The 17,329-nt window shown below is 48.8% G+C and overlaps 1 protein-coding gene across 1 annotated transcript in view; it reads left to right on the forward strand.

Annotated features, from left to right (window-relative positions):
- Positions 1 to 5,558, forward strand: part of Apcdd1l (APC down-regulated 1 like) — a 51,914-nt gene extending 46,356 nt beyond the window's left edge. The window contains exon 6 of the mRNA XM_026412245.2: positions 4,812 to 5,558. Within this exon, the coding sequence (XP_026268030.2) occupies positions 4,812 to 5,558 (747 nt within the window). The remainder of the gene's footprint in view (positions 1 to 4,811) is intronic.
- The last annotated feature ends 11,771 nt before the right edge of the window (positions 5,559 to 17,329 follow it).

The raw sequence follows: 17,329 nt of genomic DNA on the forward strand, positions 1-17,329 counted from the left end.
CCAGAAGGCCCTACATGACCTGGTCTCTACCAAAGGTCCTTTCTGCCCTGTCTCGTCAGTGCCTGTTATTGACCCTGGCTTCAGGAATTTGGATATGCCATGGCCCCTGCTTGAGATTTCTCTTTCCAGGCCTTCACAGAAGGACACGTGTTCAGTCTTCCCCATCTGGTCTTCCACAGTCCCTGCACTCCAGACTTGGTCCTCATGGGCCCTGCTGATCTCATTTCTATTCTTACGGGGCGGGTTTTCTCAGCTCAAATGTCCCTTCCAATCCCCGCTCCACATATTTTCCAGCACAGAGCACAACCCGGAGCTCTGCTGGCCCTTTTCCCCTTCTCCTTTGCCTCCTCACTGTGGTACAAAACCCTTCACAAGGGTGGGGCCAAAGCACAGAGTCTGGCCAACAGATGCTCAGGAATAAACCAAAGGGGCATCTTTCCCCCTTTCCTCCTGGGGCTGCTGCATACCCTCTGGATGCCACCCTCAGAATCTCATTGTGGACCTCTCCCCGGACCTGGAAGCAGAGCCACAGACACACCCCCTCACGCTAACTTCAGGTGGAGTTGCATCAATATTGCCCCCCGGATCTGAGCATCTGAGAGAGTGAAGGTCGGGCAGGGTCTGGGGTCCTGTGTTTCTAGCATGTATCCTCATGGTCTGCATTCTGGGTGGGGAGGCCCAGTCTAAAATGAACTGATTTCTGTGAGATGCAGCCCCAACTCCAGAGTGAACTTCCCTGAAGCCCATCAACCTAGATTATAAAGGAAGCCATTTCAAAGGTGCCGCCCTAATTTGGAGAAGTTTTAGTAGCTTTTTTTTTTTTTTTTGGCTGATAATCAAACAGAAAGAAAGTTAATCTTAATTGCATTATGTATTCCTGGCACATAGCCAGTACAAGGGTGGTCCTTGTGACCTTTTCTGTCTCCAAGTCCTACCTCTGTGGTGCAGGTGAATCCTAAGGTTCTCTCCCCACCAAAAAAAAAAAAAAAAAAAAACTGTCTTTAAAAACACAAGATGAAATGCACCTGATTTAAATAGAAACCCACCCCATTAAAATAGTTCCTCAATCTTAAAACCCGAATGTGCTACACGGGAGCACGAAGAACAGGAATTCTTTCTTCACCCTCATGCCTGAGCAGTGATGGGTGTCAATGATACTTTCTGTATCTGTGACACTGATCGAGGGACATTGGTGACAGAGGTTCAGCAGATGTTACTGGGGTTTGCTGCCTACATTCACAACAAGAAGAAAGGTTAAAAGTTAGTGGATGTGAAATTAGTATAGGACACTGGGTCAGGAACTTCGGTCCAAGGCACTCAGCATTTTCTGAAAGTGCAGATGAAGAGGGAGGGGAGGATGGAGGAGCTCAGCATCCCTGCCAAGTACCCTTTGAACTCTTAGGCCACCCTCACATCATTTAGCATATACTGAGTGCTTACTGTGTATTTGACACTCAAGGAATTAAACTAGATGGGGAAACCTCTCACCCCTGGGAACAGCAGTTTATCAGAGTCCCCAGGGGTGGCACTGGGGATGCGACAGACCCCAAATCCAGCCACTCTCCCATCTCTCTTTCACCCCCTCCCCCAAACCCAGGATCTGGGTAGCAGAGAAGGAACCCAACAAAATTCTTGTAATCAGAAAATCAGCCTCAGAGTTCCTTGAGTGACCTCAAAATCATTCCCTTTTTGGCAACCAATGTTCCAGACGGCTCTGGCTCAATCCCACTTAGCAAACCAGGGCAAGGCGGTGAGTGGCTTGCGGGCCCCCCCCCCCACCATCAAGAGGGAAAAGGCAGACCCCTGAGGGCTACAGGGGCTAACCAGTTCACCTGTCCCCAGGCAGACTTCTGGGGCCATCGCCGTCCCTGCCCTCCCTGCTGCCTGGCCAGTCCTGGTGGCCTATGCAGCCTGAAATGTGATTGAGAAGCAAGACACAGAAATGTGGGCACTGCCGAACAGTGCCAGATGTACAGGCATAAAATTAAATGTCCGCTCACCAAGCCCCCTTCTGAGGGGGGAGACAATTTCAAATAAGGAAATGCTGCAGATAAATCCCCAAATAACGAATTAGTCATTACCTTATGCTCTCTGGGGCCTGAGCCTTGCCCACAACCCAAACCAGATGGTAAACATGAACATTTTTAGAAGTTAATTTAAAACCAATTTGATCCCCAAATTCATTGCCTGTATATAGAATCCTAATCAATCAGCCAACACTCAACCAAAATCATCTGAGCCTGGTGTCACCTCTGGGGGTTAATTAGAAACTGTTATGTGCTGTTTGAGAAATAACTTTATGTAACAGGCACAGGCCAGTAAGAGTTTGGCTTCCGCACAAGTGTGGATTCTGCTGGCTGGGGGCCTTGTATATTAACACCTGAGACTCCAGAGCACTGCAGAAGGATGTCTGGGAAATGGTCTATGGGGGACAGGACCCTTCAACATCTCCCACGGAAGAAATGCCTTATCGTTCAGCTCTCTCACCTTGAAAGCTTGCTGACTCTCAATTTGTCTCTGCCAATTAGCACCCCCACCTACCCCCCGTGGGGGGGTCAGCTCTGGGATTATTTTGATGTAAAGCATTATGTCCTGTCAATGTACATTAGTGTGACAAAAGTTGGAATTCAGGTTAAAATGGCTCAATTAGAGTAGAGACTTAGCAGTCAGCATCCCAATAACCAACACTCAGGCTAACTCTTGTATTTGCTTTTTCCTGTTGCAAACATTTTTGCAGTCATGTCCTAGCTTTTCAAAGTGTCTTCAAACTCTGGGTCAAAATCCCCCAAGCTGGGCTGGAGTTGTGGCTTAGTGGTAGAGCACTTGCCTAGCATGTGTGAGGCCCTGGGTTCAATTCAAATAAATGAATAAAATAAAGGTTCATCAACATCTGGAAAAAAAAATATATATATATATATATTCCCCCAAGCCAAGGCAGGCACAGTGATGCACACCTGTAATCCCAGCAGCTGGGGGGGGGGTGCTGGGAGGCTGAAGCAGGAGGATCACAAGTTCAAAGTCAGCCTCAGCAATGGCAAGGTGCTAAGCAACTCAATGAGACCCTGTCTCTAAATAAAATACAAAATGGGGCTGGGGATATGGCTCAGTGGTTGAGTGCCCCTGAGTTCAATCCCCAGTGCCCCCCCAAAAAATCCCCCAAGCCAAAAATGGTATAGTCTCCTATATTACGGAAACCAGGGGAAGTTTGAGTTCAATAAGGATTAAGTAATAGCTTTTAAAGTATGGCAATCCAAAACAAGAAGAGCCCTGGTTCTCAGTCATCTGGTATTTTCTTTCTAAACCAGAACTTCCCTATGCCACTTGGTTGGCATGAAACTCACCCAACTGTAATGTGTGGGAATCTTGCAGGGTTTTTGCATGAAAATATATACTAAAGCTAACTTCACAGCCAGGTCCTCAAAATGCCCCCTTTCCCTTGGACCCAGACCCCAAGTTTCCCTTAGGAATGGCAAAATGGGTGTTTGCTAGTTCCCTGGTCAGCTTTGACAAGTGGCTGTTGCAAAGCCATGGACCTTTCAGAATGATGCTCTTGGCTAAATTCAGGCAGCTCCCTTTAAGAAAAAAGAAGATATGTGTATCTGGTTCCTTTTTGGCCTCTACTGAGCTTTTTCGCTCCAAAATTCAGACTGACTACTCCCACACAATTTGATTTAGCGTCTGTTTCCTGTTGACGTGTTTTACTGTAAACCAACCTCTGGAGAATCTGTAAGGCCGGACAACTGTAAATAAGACCTTAGAGAGGAAATCAGTTCATGGCCTGGGGCAACAGAGGGCTTAAAACTTGGTGTGACTGGTTTTCCCACTGAAAATTGCACGGGAATGAACATCTCTGAGCAGCTCTTGATGACTTCCCAGTTACCCCCTTGGCACCACCTCCAGCATGAGGGTTCCTAAGCACAGCTGTTTCAATGGCTTCTGATCTTGGTTGCCACATTCGCTGTCCAAGGGGTGATGGAAGGGTGCTCACCTTCCAAGGCGAGATCTCTAAAGACAAAAAGTACTCTTTCCTCATGAGGAGATACAAACTACACTGAGGTAGACCCAGACAAGCAAGTTGTGCAGACAAGCAAGTTGTGCGGGGCTGTGTTTCAGCTCAGCTCTACCCCTTCCTGCCAGGGCAGCTGGAGCAGACCCCTCCCCACCCACCCTCTAGGTCTCAGCTGCCTCTGGTTTCCTGTGCAGTGGTTGCAGGAGCCATTTAGCATAGCTCTAGCCTCGAAGAGCCAGGAGTGAGAAACAAGATGGGCTTCAGTGGTCCCATTTCAGGGCCCAGCCGGCTGGGTGTGAGGGAGACAGCTTCTTCTAAACCCCAAGACACAAGGCCCACGAGGACTTTCATGCGTTTCTCGCTCATTCATGCACCAAGCACGTTTGCTGTGAGCCAAGCACTGTGCTAGGTCCTGCGGACAAGGAGACAGACCCAGCTTTTGGGTGCTTACTCATGGAGGAAGAGGGTCAGAGGAGGCAGGAGAAAGTAGCAGGGAGAGAACAAAAGGGGACAGGGGACAGCCTCATAGGGGCTCGCTGGGTCTGGAGAAGCCCCTCAGGGACCTCTTCTGAGCTGAAACCCGCAGAAGAGCTGCAAACTTTTCCCCTGGGAGCTCCAGGTAGGAAAGTCAGCAGGCTAAGATCCTGGGCAGGGGCCCTACTGCTCACTGGGGCCAAAGGTCAGCAGTGAGACCCTCTGGCCGGAGGTAAGCAGGTTAGGAGGGGGCTGAGCACCGAGGGGCCAGGCCTCACCCACCTTGTCACCAAGTCCTCAAAAGAGGTCTCTGTTCCTCCCCTGCCAGCACCACGCGCGGCCCTGCCCGGCCTGCCAGCTCATCGCGCGCGCTGACGAGCGCCACCCGCCCGTGCTGCCCGCCCCGGTGGCCCTGCCACTGCGCCTGGGCGGCCGCTGGGCCAGTGCGGGCTGCGAGGCGCGCCCGGCCGTGCTCTTCCTCACGCGGCTCTTCACCTTCCACGGCGCCGGCCGCTCCTGGGAAGGGTACTACCGCCACTTCTCGGACCCCGCCTGCCGCCGGCCCACCTTCACGGTCTTCGCCGCCGGCCGCTACTCCAGGGGCACACCGTCTGCCAGGGTCCACGGCGCCACCGAGCTGGTGTTCGAGGTCACGCGAGCCCATGTGACTCCCATGGACCAGGTCACCGCGGCCATGCTCAACCTCTCCGAGCCGAGCAGCTGCGGGGGCCCCGGGGCCTGGTCTGTGGGTGCCGAGCGGGACGTCACGGTCACCAATGGCTGCCTGCCGCTGGGCATCAAGCTCCCGCACGTGGAGTACGAGCTTTTCAAGATGGAGCAAGACCCCCGCGGGCAGAGCCTGCTCTTCATCGGACAGAGGCCCACCGACGGGTCAAGTCCAGACACCCCCGAGAAGCGCCCCACTTCCTACCAGGCACCCCTGGTGCTCTGCACGGGGCAGGCTGGAGCCGCCCCCAGGTCCCTGCAGCCCCGCGGAGGGGGGCCGTGTCCTCCTGACACCCCTCTCGCCCTGCTGCTCCTACTCCCAGAGCTGGCCTTCCTCCAGTGGCCATGACATCCTCTTAACTTCCAGACCTTCTCTGGACTGGGCCACCTCCGGAAGGACCAGTACTTCTCTGTTGTGGTGGCCACGTGGCCCCAGGGCTTCAGCAGGCAGCCTGTGTCCCAGAGGCCCAAGATATGAGCTCAAGGGCACCTGCAAAGTTGGGGCCAATGACCACACTCTGGGATATGGTGGTCATGTTCGTGGCTACACGACTTTGACTTTTCAAACAAACCCATGCTCCTGTTTGGATGGTCTCCCAGCAGGCTGGAGCCAGAGGACCACCCTGAGGCTCACTGTCCAAGAGCTCCCTGCCCCTCCCTTCCTGGCCCTTGAGATTTTGAGATGGGAGCGAGAGCCTGAGATGGTGCCTAGGGACAATGCCGCTCACTGCTCTGCTGAGCCTTCAGGCTGTTGTTGAAAGTTTATTAATTCAAATTTAGCAATACAAACTCAAAGCGGGGCCATGAATTAAAGATGCCACTTCGGGCTTCCAGAGCTTCTCAGCTTCCTGGCAAAGGGCCTGTCTCTTAGGGGGCCACTTGTCTTTCTTGAGTTCTGACTGCTGGCATTTGTCTGCATCTGCCTGTGCTTCTTCGAGTCAGACCTCAAGCTGTCAACACTTCGTGTGGATAAATCCACTTCTCCAGAGCCACGTGCAAGCAAAGAGGGCTCCATTTGAGCTGAGAAATGTGGCCTCCCCTGGTATGCTTTAGCCTCTGAGCCTCCCTCACCCATGCAGAACACCAGTGAACACTGGGCTGGATGCCGGGGGCACGTCTGTGGAGGAGAGCAGTGTTCCAGTCTTTGGAGAGTAATTAATACTAATGCTAGCAGCAGCGCTAACATGCTCTGTAATTAGCCCTGCACCGCTGTCCTTGGCCTTCCAGATTCCCTGTGCCAGACTGATGGGGGGCAACCTCCCGAGTACACAGCTCTGGGACCACCCCAGGGGGAGCTCAGCATCACCAGGCTACATGGCAACACATGGAGGCCAGGACCCAGGAAAGTCAGCCCCTCCCAGCCCCCTCGCTGTGGTGCTAATATACTGGTGTCCTTCTCAGCTCAGAGAGGGCTATCATCACGGTGGGGACAGGCTGTGCCTCTTCAGGAACCCTGCCCTATGTTCCCAGGGCCTCATCTGTACACTGTGAAATTAACTGGTATCCTGATGGGCTCAAGGGTTTGGGGGACTGTGTGCGGTTGATTCACCCTCTCCTTCCTCTTCCCTGTTCCTGTCTCTGGCTCTTATTGCAAATTTTGATCAACAGTCACTCTGAGGCTAACGATGCTTTTAGAGGGAAGCCCTTGTCCTCCCTGAGATTGTGTGGGTCTCAATCAGCCTGCTCAAATTGCTCTAACTTATTATCCATTCTTCTTTTCAAAAAAAAAAAAAAAGAAAAAAGAAAAACCACCAAGTTAATATTCTGTGTGGGTCTCAGAGAGCTACGGTGTTCTTGGCATATTTACCAAAGTACAAGAAATAATTAGATTATTTACAGTCTTCGACTACATCTTGGTGGGGGGAGTTCCCGGTGGGGATGACAGTGGGTGTCGATAATATGTCCATGGCTGAGCAAGTCTTGTATCTGAGGCCTGAAGCAACCATGCCACTATTTATCATCAAATTTGAATCTTTTAATAAAATTAAACAGCCTGAAAAATGTTCTTGCTGGTTATTAAAGTCAACCAAGGGGATTATGGTTCTAAAGAAAGGAAGTGGAGTGCCTTCCAGAAAACATGTGAAGAAGCAGCCAGTGGAGGTGAACTCCTGCTTGGCCAGCTGTGCCCTCCTGCTATCCCTGCCCTGCCTGGAGCTCCCCGGAAAGGGGAGGAAGCTCCAGCTCCAACTCAGGGGGTACTGCAGGGTTCAGCATGGCTCCCACACCCTGGCCATGCTGGCCCGCTTCCTTATCCATGTACACCGCCAACACTTCTCCCAGCCCTCAGGTGCTTGGCTCTTTCCTTTCATTCAAGTCTCTTGGATGAAATGTCACTCCCCCACCCACCACTGGCATCCCAAAAGAGCAGCCCCCTTGTCCCTTGTCCTTCCACCTATTGTCCCACCATTCTGTTTTATGTTCTCTGTAATGCACTCTGACCACTGTCTGAAATGTCTTATTTATTCATGCTTATTCTCTGCCTCCTCCGCCTAGAACGTGAGCTCACAGGGGAAGGCAGAGTCCACGTATGGCCATCTTTCCAGTGGGTCAGGAGCCTGCTGGAAGGAGCCTCAGTAAACATGGCTAACAAGATTGGTGATCCAGGGGCTGGGATGGTAGCTCAGTGGTAGAGCGCTTGCCTTGCACGCGGGAGGCCCTGGGTTCGATCCTCAGCACCACATAAAAATAAAGAAACAAAAATAATATTAAAAAAAAAAAGGTTGGTGATCCTGGCTCAGCCTCACACTGAGACCTGTGAACAGGCCACCACCACAGGGCAGGTGCTACATCACTCAGGAGGCCCACCTGAGTCAGGCAAAGGGATCGATCCTCAGCATCTTGCACAGGACACGAAGGCTCAGAGAGGAAAGGCACTGGCCTAAGATCACACTGTAAAGAAAGACCAGGGATCTAAACCTGAGCAGCTAGACCCCAGAGCCAGAGATCTGGGCCTCCATTTCTCGGTTTCCAGGTTCCCAGAGGGAGTGGGATTTCCTGCTGTATTTGGGGAAAGCAATTGGGTGGTATTTCATGGAATCTGGCAGGAGCCATAGCCCCAAGAGGTGGGCTGAGCGAGACACGCTTCCTGGCTATCCTCAACTGGACCACAGGATGAGGGCTCATCTCAGAGGCAAGGGGTGGACACCCAGCCTCCAGACCCTTTGCCCCCATCCCTGAGTCTCAGCCTCCATGTAAACCTGGAGGGAGCTTTGCATCCACAGAAAGGAAGAAGGCCCAGAGTCCTAATTCAAAACAAAATTAATGTTCTCCATTGTATGTGCAGTCACGTTTGGGGTGGGGGCAGCCCATGCAGTTGATAATTTCATAGCCCAACTCCCAGGAGAGTAAATGAGCTTTTTTTTTTTTTAATAAAAAGTTTAAATTGCATACAGCTCTCAGAGGCCCATTAACTAACAGATGCTGGTTATCAGAAGAAGTTATTTCCCTGCCTTTCTCTAAGCGAATGTGTTTAATCTCCCAGCGGTGCTACTGGGTGAGAAGCCGAGTGTGGCTGGGGACTGCAGCCCCCGCGTGGGCCCTGCTCTGTGCGTCCTCTCCTGGGAGCCTGGTGACTCAGGCAGGCTGGAGCCTTCTGACGCAGAATGTGGAATTGCATTAAGGCCATGGCAGGGGCCGCTTCACAGCCATTAGTGTCACAGACAGGGGCCGGGAGGGAGGGGCTGTTCCTTCCTACAGGGGGTGAGCTCGGGCAGCAGGCTGGGAGCTCCAGTGTGCTCTGGATGTCCCTTAAGTGACAGGAGGCCAGTTCTTCTGCATACATGAAACCCACCCCCCACTAAATGGATTGTGAAGATGAGTAAATTACCTGTCGGCATTCCTGAGAGCTAATGTTCCGGGCTTCCAGCAACCCCTCCTCCTTCCTCGCCTGCTTGCTATTCTGTAGCCAAACCTGCCCTGCCCAGCGCTCTGCACCCACCTCCCCTGCCTCCAGCCAGTCCACACCTCAAGTTCTCTCCATCTTCATCAAGCATTTATTGGTATCTGAATCTAAAATGTCCATCCATTCCTTTTCTCTCCTTTAGACTGAGCTCCTTGACAGAGGTCCTCCTCTGTCCTGTTCCCCACAGGGTCCTGCAGTCCCAGAAAATGGTGCCTGGCACATAGTAGGAACTTAGCAAATAGGAACTAAATGAATTAATGCTTGGAACTCAACCGTCAGGGTGGGACTCACACATTCTAGATGCTGGCTTGGAATTCTGATGTTGCTTCCCCACCCCCACCCCCGCCCCCAGTCAGAATGTCAGAGCAGAACCCAGGCATGTGAACTTGAGGGTGTCTGTTTTCTACTGGTCAGGCGGTACTGAGAACTGCTGTCCCTGAGTAGGGGTACACAGGGCCTGGCCTCAGGTCCCTAGGGAGTCTATCTCAAGCCCCACATCATACTGGGAGATCGTCCACCCTTGTGGGAACTCAAGACAAAAATCTCTATCCTTAGCTTTGAAGTGCCCCTTGTCATCAGTTTCTCATGAGCTGAAACCTGATGGTTTCCAGGGCTGTGGTCTTTATTTCCTCAGGGTTACTGACAACCTGCTTCTATCCAGCACTTGATTTTTTTTTTTTTTAAATCCCTCTGAAGAAGAAAAAAGTAAGAAGACATAGATAGTCACTCCTTCTTTTAAAGTCAGTTGTGGGGGCTGGGGATGTGGCTCAAGTGGTAGTGCACTCACCTAGCCTGCATGAGGCACTGGGTTCCATTCTCAGCACCACATAAAAAAATAAAATAAAGATATTGTGTCCACCTAAAAAACTAAAAAATAAATAAAGTCAGTTGTATCCATTTAGTGAAACCCCCACACACTGAGCACAGCCCGGCTCCAGGGGCAATGCTGGTGCAGCAGAAGGCAGGCCCTCCAGCCCCCAGCCAATGTGGGCAAGGACACACACTGCCACCTCCACTTCCTATGGAAGTCACGACAAATTATGGGGAAAGAATTAAAAGGCACAAAATCAATGGATAATCAAAATAGGAGGTGTGAATGCAGTCAGCAAGATTCTGGAAGCTGGAGAACTGGTGGAAACATCATTGAGAGCAGAGAGTGGAGAACCAAGCATTGGTAGGCCAGACAGGGTGGGGCAGGAGTACATCCACTAACACCACAGGTCCCCCCAAAGGCTTCATCAGTGGCCCAGACACCACAGAAGGCAGGGAAGCAGTGGGGTTTATTTCATAAGTCAGTAAAAGGAGTCATATCCCCAGCTCATCTCCTTACCCCTGCAAAGACTCAAAAGTCTAATCCAGGGATCTGGACTTAAGCAGCAGCCTAGATTAAGGTATCATGCTAAAAATACAGGTAATAAAACTCAATGGTGACATTGCAGTCTCCTTCTCCGCTTGACTCCTAGAGATGGTGGCCAAGTGCATGCTGCCAGGCAAGAGACTGCAACATTTCAACTCTTTAAATACTGTCACTGAGTGGGGGATAGTTCTGTGGTAGAGTGCTTGCCTAGCACACATGAGGCCCATGGTCAAACCCCAGCACTACCAAACAAACAAAATTATAAGTAAAATTATAAAATAGAGGGGAAAAAAGGCAAAAGAAAATTGGAAATTAAATTTTTCCCAGAATCAAGAGAGAAAAACAATCAGGAATTCAAATTGTGTTAGATTTCCTAAGGGCAAACCCAGACGTTGGAAATCAGTTGAACAACATTAAGAAAAAGTTTTATTTGTAGATGGGCACAATACCTTTATTTATTTACCTTTTTTGTGGTGCTGAAGATTGAACCCAGTGCCTCACCCATGCTAGGTGAGTGCTCTACCACTGAGTCACAACCCCAGCCCCAATGGACCAACATTTTGGAAATCTTCATGATGATTCTCAAATTTGTCTTTTATATCCAGCACAACTATCAATCAAGCAGGATGGCAGAATGGGACATTTTCAGATAAGAAAATTTCTCAGAAAAAAAATGTCCTCCAGACTCCTTTCTTAGAGGATGTCTCCCTCAAAATGAGATAGTAAAACACAAAAGTGAAAAACCAGAGACCTGAAATGAGAGGACCCAACCCCAAAAAAGAGCAAAGGAAGTACTGGCAATTGTTGTGAGTGAAGTGTGCTGCAGGCCCAGATGGCAGTCAGTTCAGAGAAGAAGAGAATGGAGAGCTGCAGGAATGCATTCTCGAAGAAATCCCCAGAAATCGCCGATGGTGGGCTGGGGGTGTACAGCACTTGCCTAGCGTGAGCAAGGCTCTTGGTTCAATCCCCAAACAACAAAAAATTATTGATTGCCTGATGTGAGTCAATGTGCAGAGATTTATACCTCTGTCAGGATTTGGTGCTGAATTCATGATAGATACATCGGAAAGTAAATGAATAAAACACTAAGACTTAGTAAATCCAGGGGAAACAAAGAGTTATATATAAAAGGTAAATACAGTCATAGAACATCCAAAACACAGCTGTGGAAATATATATTTTAGTAAACTTAATCATTTGAAGTATACAGACACAGCCAAATTTATGTCACTACTCTAAAAGAGGAAAGAAGGAGATCTATGCTTCGGATAGGGCTGGAAGGAAGATTCAGAGTCAATTCCTTATCTTCCTTAGGAGGAAATCAATTGATGACACCGAGAAGTGAAAAATCAAGAATATAATCACATTATTTGGAAATATAAAGGTTAATACTAAAGGAAATAACATGGCTGACCCTGGGAGGTGGAAGACTAGGGTGATAGGGACTGCTGGTTTCCATTATGAGCCTGTAACAACTATTTGGCTTTTTATATTATGCACACAAAATAGTAAATAAATTAAAAAAAAAAACACTGCAAAACCAAATCCAACAACAAAACCTAAAACTTCCCTTCAAATTGCTTTCAATCTAGTAAAGGGCAGACTCTGGTAAGATGGGGTTCAACTGCTCAGAGAGGTGGAGTGGCAGCCCAGTGGCTCCCACCACAGGCCTTCACTGCTAATGTGTGGAAAAGGCACTCTGGAGTCTGCAGATAGAGATCAACCTCCATGTCTGAGCTTGTGGGAAACAGGAGGAAGCAAACCAGGCAACACACACTAGCAAGCTGAATATTAGTGGAAGGTTTTGTCATTACTCATGGGAAATATTTCCTGTAATTTAGAGCCACTTTTAGGGCTAGCAGTGTGACTGGGAGGAGGGGTTGAAACCTAATGGGGGTCCTGGCATGGCTTTTAAAGTCTCCTACCTTCCTGCACATTTTCTTAACATGTTTGAAGTAGCAGAGGCATGTTTTCCAAAGTCCATAACACTAATTTTGTGTTTCTCCCAATTTTTACTCTTTCTTTTCTCCTTTGAAGTGATTTGAACATGGCTAAGAAAACAAAATCGCAAGTTCTACTTGAAGAAACAAGAGCCTGGACTCTGAGTGCAGTTTTGGAGGAGTTTTTTTGGCTTCTGATGGAGCATGTCACTCCCATTACAGGACCCTGGGCAAACTCTCAGGGACTCATCTTCTAATGCAACGACAAAGATAATGGCAAATCTGTGAGGCAATTGCCTGGAACAGCTCCTTTTGTTGCTGTTTAGAAAATGCTTCTACTCTACAGCTTAGCTCTGGAGACCACCGTCATCCTTGCTTCGCATGGCACAGAAATGTGCCTCTCTGTCCGCATCCTCTGTGAATGCCATGATCACAAAGACCCTAGAGATGCAAGTCACACCGACAGGCCTGGACTAGTGCAGCAGGGGTGTTGCTAGCACAGGTCAGGAGTCAGAGCACAGGTAGTTGGCCATAAAGGTGGATCCTGCTCCCCAGCCCCAACCACCTCTGTATCCTGTGCCCCAAGTAGCTTTCCTCTGAGTAAAATAATGTGGATTCCTACCCAGCCCCCATCCACACCCTTAGACTTCGTGCTGCCCTAGACGGCCCTCTGTGTGATAGACTATATCCCTCTGGCCTGACTTCACTGCAGGTCTTGTGGGCTTTCAACTGTCCTCTACTCATATGAACAGCTGCTCTACCTTACGCAAAGAAATGCGAACTAAAACCAAGATATCAAATGTACTTTCCAGATGAGCTAAGATCAAAAGCTAGACCAGGCAAGGTACTGGCAACAGAGGAAGGAAATAGGTCCCAAAGGGACCAGGAATTGGTGTGTGCTCTTTGCAGACAGTGGGGGAGTTGTCTAAGGAAATTTAAAATGAAGGTGTCCTTGACCCAACTTCTCTTCCAGGAATGCAGCCAGGACAGCTGGCTCACTTGGGGCGTGTGCGGCAGCTCCGCCTGCGCCAAGACAACGCTGCAGCAAGGCACCTTGGCGGCTGAGTGAACCAGGAAGCACATCACACAGAGGACAAGTGCAGGGCCACCTGAAGAAAGACAGCTGCACCGTGTGTGCTGACGTGAAGTGACCTTCAAGATATACAACATTCATGACAGGCAGGTGGAGTACGCTGCCGCTGGTGGCTGGAAAAACACAAGGGCTGTGCACAGTGTGCACACAGGGTCTCTGGAAAAAGGTCATGGGTTTAGAGTGGAGGAGGACTGGCTTGGCACTTGTACGCTTGGGTCTTGTGTGAGGTCCTACCACTTGCCTGTGCTACTTTTCTGAAAAAAGTAAAAATTGTTTTCATTAACGTTTTGACAACACCGTAAGGTGAGGGACTGTCAGGCACTACTTAAAGACAGAAGCCATGCATCTTTCAGAGCTGGAAGCAATTTACACCAGTGGGTACCTTCAATCAAGAATAGGTGCTTCCCCAACAGGAAAAAAATGGAATGCAAGTGGTCTGAGTGCTAAGCTGTCAGGCATGCGTTCCTCCTCAGGGAGATGCGAAAGCTGGCCTGGGTTGTCTCCCTAATCTGTTTTCTAGTGCAAAATATCCACCATTTTCATTTAATCCAACTTCCTGATCCTAAGAAGCACTGAGAGCGCAGAGCAATCCAAAGCACACCTAAATGCTCTTAAGCCATCTATTCAGAATAATTTTACACTGAAACATCCTTTAAATATATTCAGAGCACAGAATTTATTGAACATAATACGGCAGACAGCTCATACAAAAGTGTATGCCTCGGCAAGAACAGGTTTCATCGGACAGACCCAGAACATGTGAGAACATGCTGTGAACAGCTCTTTCAATCTGGACACTGCACAAATACATCTCCTTCCCTCTGGGAAACGTAAAGTCAGCCATAAAACTGCAAATTTATTACATATCAGATAACCAAAATGTATTATGCTAAAGAACCCTTTCCTGCACTGACTTTTTAAATGAGTTCCATGTCAAAACAGGAAATACAAAAAGGAAAAATTATGAAAACTACAGCATTCTGAGACTTCTCTTAAAATACTCAATTCCTAAAATGTTAACAGCGTACACGGAAGTCACGATCACACATCACAAACTGCAGAGATCTTTTTTCAAGATAGGGAAAAAGATGTAAAGCAGGTCAGGGACAATATGCATTACCGAAGCTACTTCTTTTATTTGAAAGGCGAGAAGAGATGAAGGGAACATTTAAATAGATCATTTTGAGTTTCTTATAGGAAGTTCCGAATGACAGCAGCTTATAAATGAATAGAAGGCAGGAAGGCAGGCAGGCGCTCCTAACAGGAATGAGGACCAAATGTACTTTGCATTTCTCTATGTATGAACTTGAATCTCCATACTTAGGCTGCTTACGAATGAAAAATATAAAATTGAAAGCATATTAACTAATTTCTCAGCACCTCTGCAGTATCTAACATACAGAAGGTACACACAGTCTCAGTATCAGACAATAAATTCTGACCTTTGAATCTAAGTTAAAAGATTCAATGGGGAAAAAAATTAAATGAATGCCACCCTAAAGGGTTCACAGCTGAATTTAGTTTACTTCTAAAAAAACAACATAAAGAGGGGCACGCAGGATGCCTGTTCACGAAAGGAACCAGGCCCTTCTGTGCTGCAAGACAAGGGGCAAGATGACGCTCGTTTTCAGAACAGCTCTGCATTCTTGTCAGCACTCAGGCTTAATGAGACTGTGTTAAGAGATCTGATCAGTCTCCCTGAGCTGGTGTCTCCTGAAGGGAAATAGAAAACAGGTAAGCAGATGTGGCTTTGCACGCCCGCTGCTGCTTCACCTGCAGAAGCTGGGCCACGCTCCTGAGGCTCATCAGAATGCAAGAGGGAGTGAGCGTCCATCCTGCACCCACCTCCATTAGCAAAATGATGGAACCCACATCAGCCCGCTGCTGCAATAAAGCAACTGTAACGGGCATTGTTACAGGATCAATGTTTCCTGGTTTGAAAATAAACATCAGCATTTATCTAGCAGCAGCGGGCGATGCTCCCACAGCACTGTTTTATTCAACTGACATCTTTTAATCAGAGCAACCATATTGTGGCAACATTCCAAGGTATCATAATTGCAAATATTTATGGCAAGTTGGATAATAGCTATAATTTTTTTTGCTAGCTTTTTCCTTTTCTACGGATTTGATGCAGACATTTTCTAATGAGTTAATTCCATTAAGAAAAAAAAATCTAAAGTAATTATATTCGAGACAACCTCTCATCCGCTTCCCCTGGCTTCGCTTTTAATGATAACACATAGCTGTTTATGTGTGCTTGTGTCTTTTTTAATTTTTCAAAATACCTCCATAATACAAATAAACTAAAACAAAACCTCTGTTTTTAAGTGCGTAGATATGGCAACAAGCACCCCCACCACCATCAGGGAGGTCTAGGTCCCCTCGGCAAAGGATGGGCGACCTCATGAGCCCCAACTCACAGTGTTCCTGGCAGCTGAGCCTCGAGCACCAAGCACGCAGCTAATGGGATTCGAAGGCCAGAGGAAGGGCACCGCACCTCACCATGGACCCGCTCCAGGGCCCCCAGCCTGCCCCTCTCCACTCATCTCCTTATCACTGTCTTCTACCTCTGCTCCCTTTGCTGATTTCCTGGAAACCACAGTGCTAATTCAGGCAGGGGCTGGAAATACGAGTAGCCCACATGCCTATGTTCACACCCAGCACTTCCAGAGTGCCTATTTTAATGAACCGCTCTTGCTCACATGTAATTTGTGAGTTGTGTAAAGCCTCTACATAGAGCATCCCCATCACTGCTCGCAGAAACAGACTAGCAGTTTCCTTTCGAAAGCCCCCAAATTCATCCCCTGGGTGAGCTGGGCAGAGATCTCTAAGCAGTAAGAAAATGGAAAAGGCACACCCCTTCACTGCCCAGAGCATGTTCAGGTTCCAAAAGAGGAGGAAGGGGGTCTGAACTAGAGTGGCTTCTCCTTGCCTCTGCTGGGACAACTAGACTAGACCCAAACACGTGGGTGTGCAGAGCTCCTTCCCCAGTTCCCACCAGCAGGTACATGCAGGGTTGAAGCTATCCATGGGCAGGCCTGAGCAGGGGCTGGTTCAGTTCTAAACCAGAAGTTCTGAAAGATGCCCAGCTTAACCTTCCGAAGCCTTCACCTCCTCATGTACAAGACAGAGCCTTCCTCCCTGGGATCAGCTGTGGGTGAGGACTGTCCATGGGTGAACTGGTGTGGTGCTGGACACAGCAACTGTCTCTGAAAGGATCCCACCAAAGCAGCTGAGGGAAAAAGCCTTCTCTAAGTCCATTCAGGCCAGGGACCCTGAGGGAGCCAAACTCCATGGGGACATATGATCCCAGAGCTGCCCTTCGGTTCCCAGAGCAAAGGCTGGCCTCATCAGACTTGGCACCCATTCACCTACACTACACAAATGCAATTCCCAGTCTGTTCATCTCTGAAGGCACTCATTCTCAACAGAGCAGACTGGGCCCAGGTCCACACTTAAGTCTCCTCTAACAGGGTACATTGCTAAGTTCCACTTGATTCCCCTCTTTCAGCAAGCGAGATGGGCTCTGCAGGAGAGGTGGGGGCACCACCACCAGTAAGGGAACACCAGAGAAGGTCTGGTGGGTGATGTTACCCAGGTATACAGGTGACTGAAAAACCCAACACTCATGGCTCTTGGTTTTTTATTTTAAACCAAGGATTTCACAAACCATAACCAGAAATTTGTACATGGGCCAGTTCTTTTGAGAAGGAGCTGAAAATGACAAATGGCACTTTATTTTGGCATGGATTCCGAGTTTGCAAATACAAAGATCTGTGTGCAAAAAAATATAGGCACCATTTGAAAACTATCAAGCTACTTACAT

This window comes from Urocitellus parryii, chromosome 6, assembly GCF_045843805.1.
Source record: "Urocitellus parryii isolate mUroPar1 chromosome 6, mUroPar1.hap1, whole genome shotgun sequence".
Classification (NCBI taxonomy): Eukaryota; Metazoa; Chordata; class Mammalia; order Rodentia; family Sciuridae; genus Urocitellus; species Urocitellus parryii.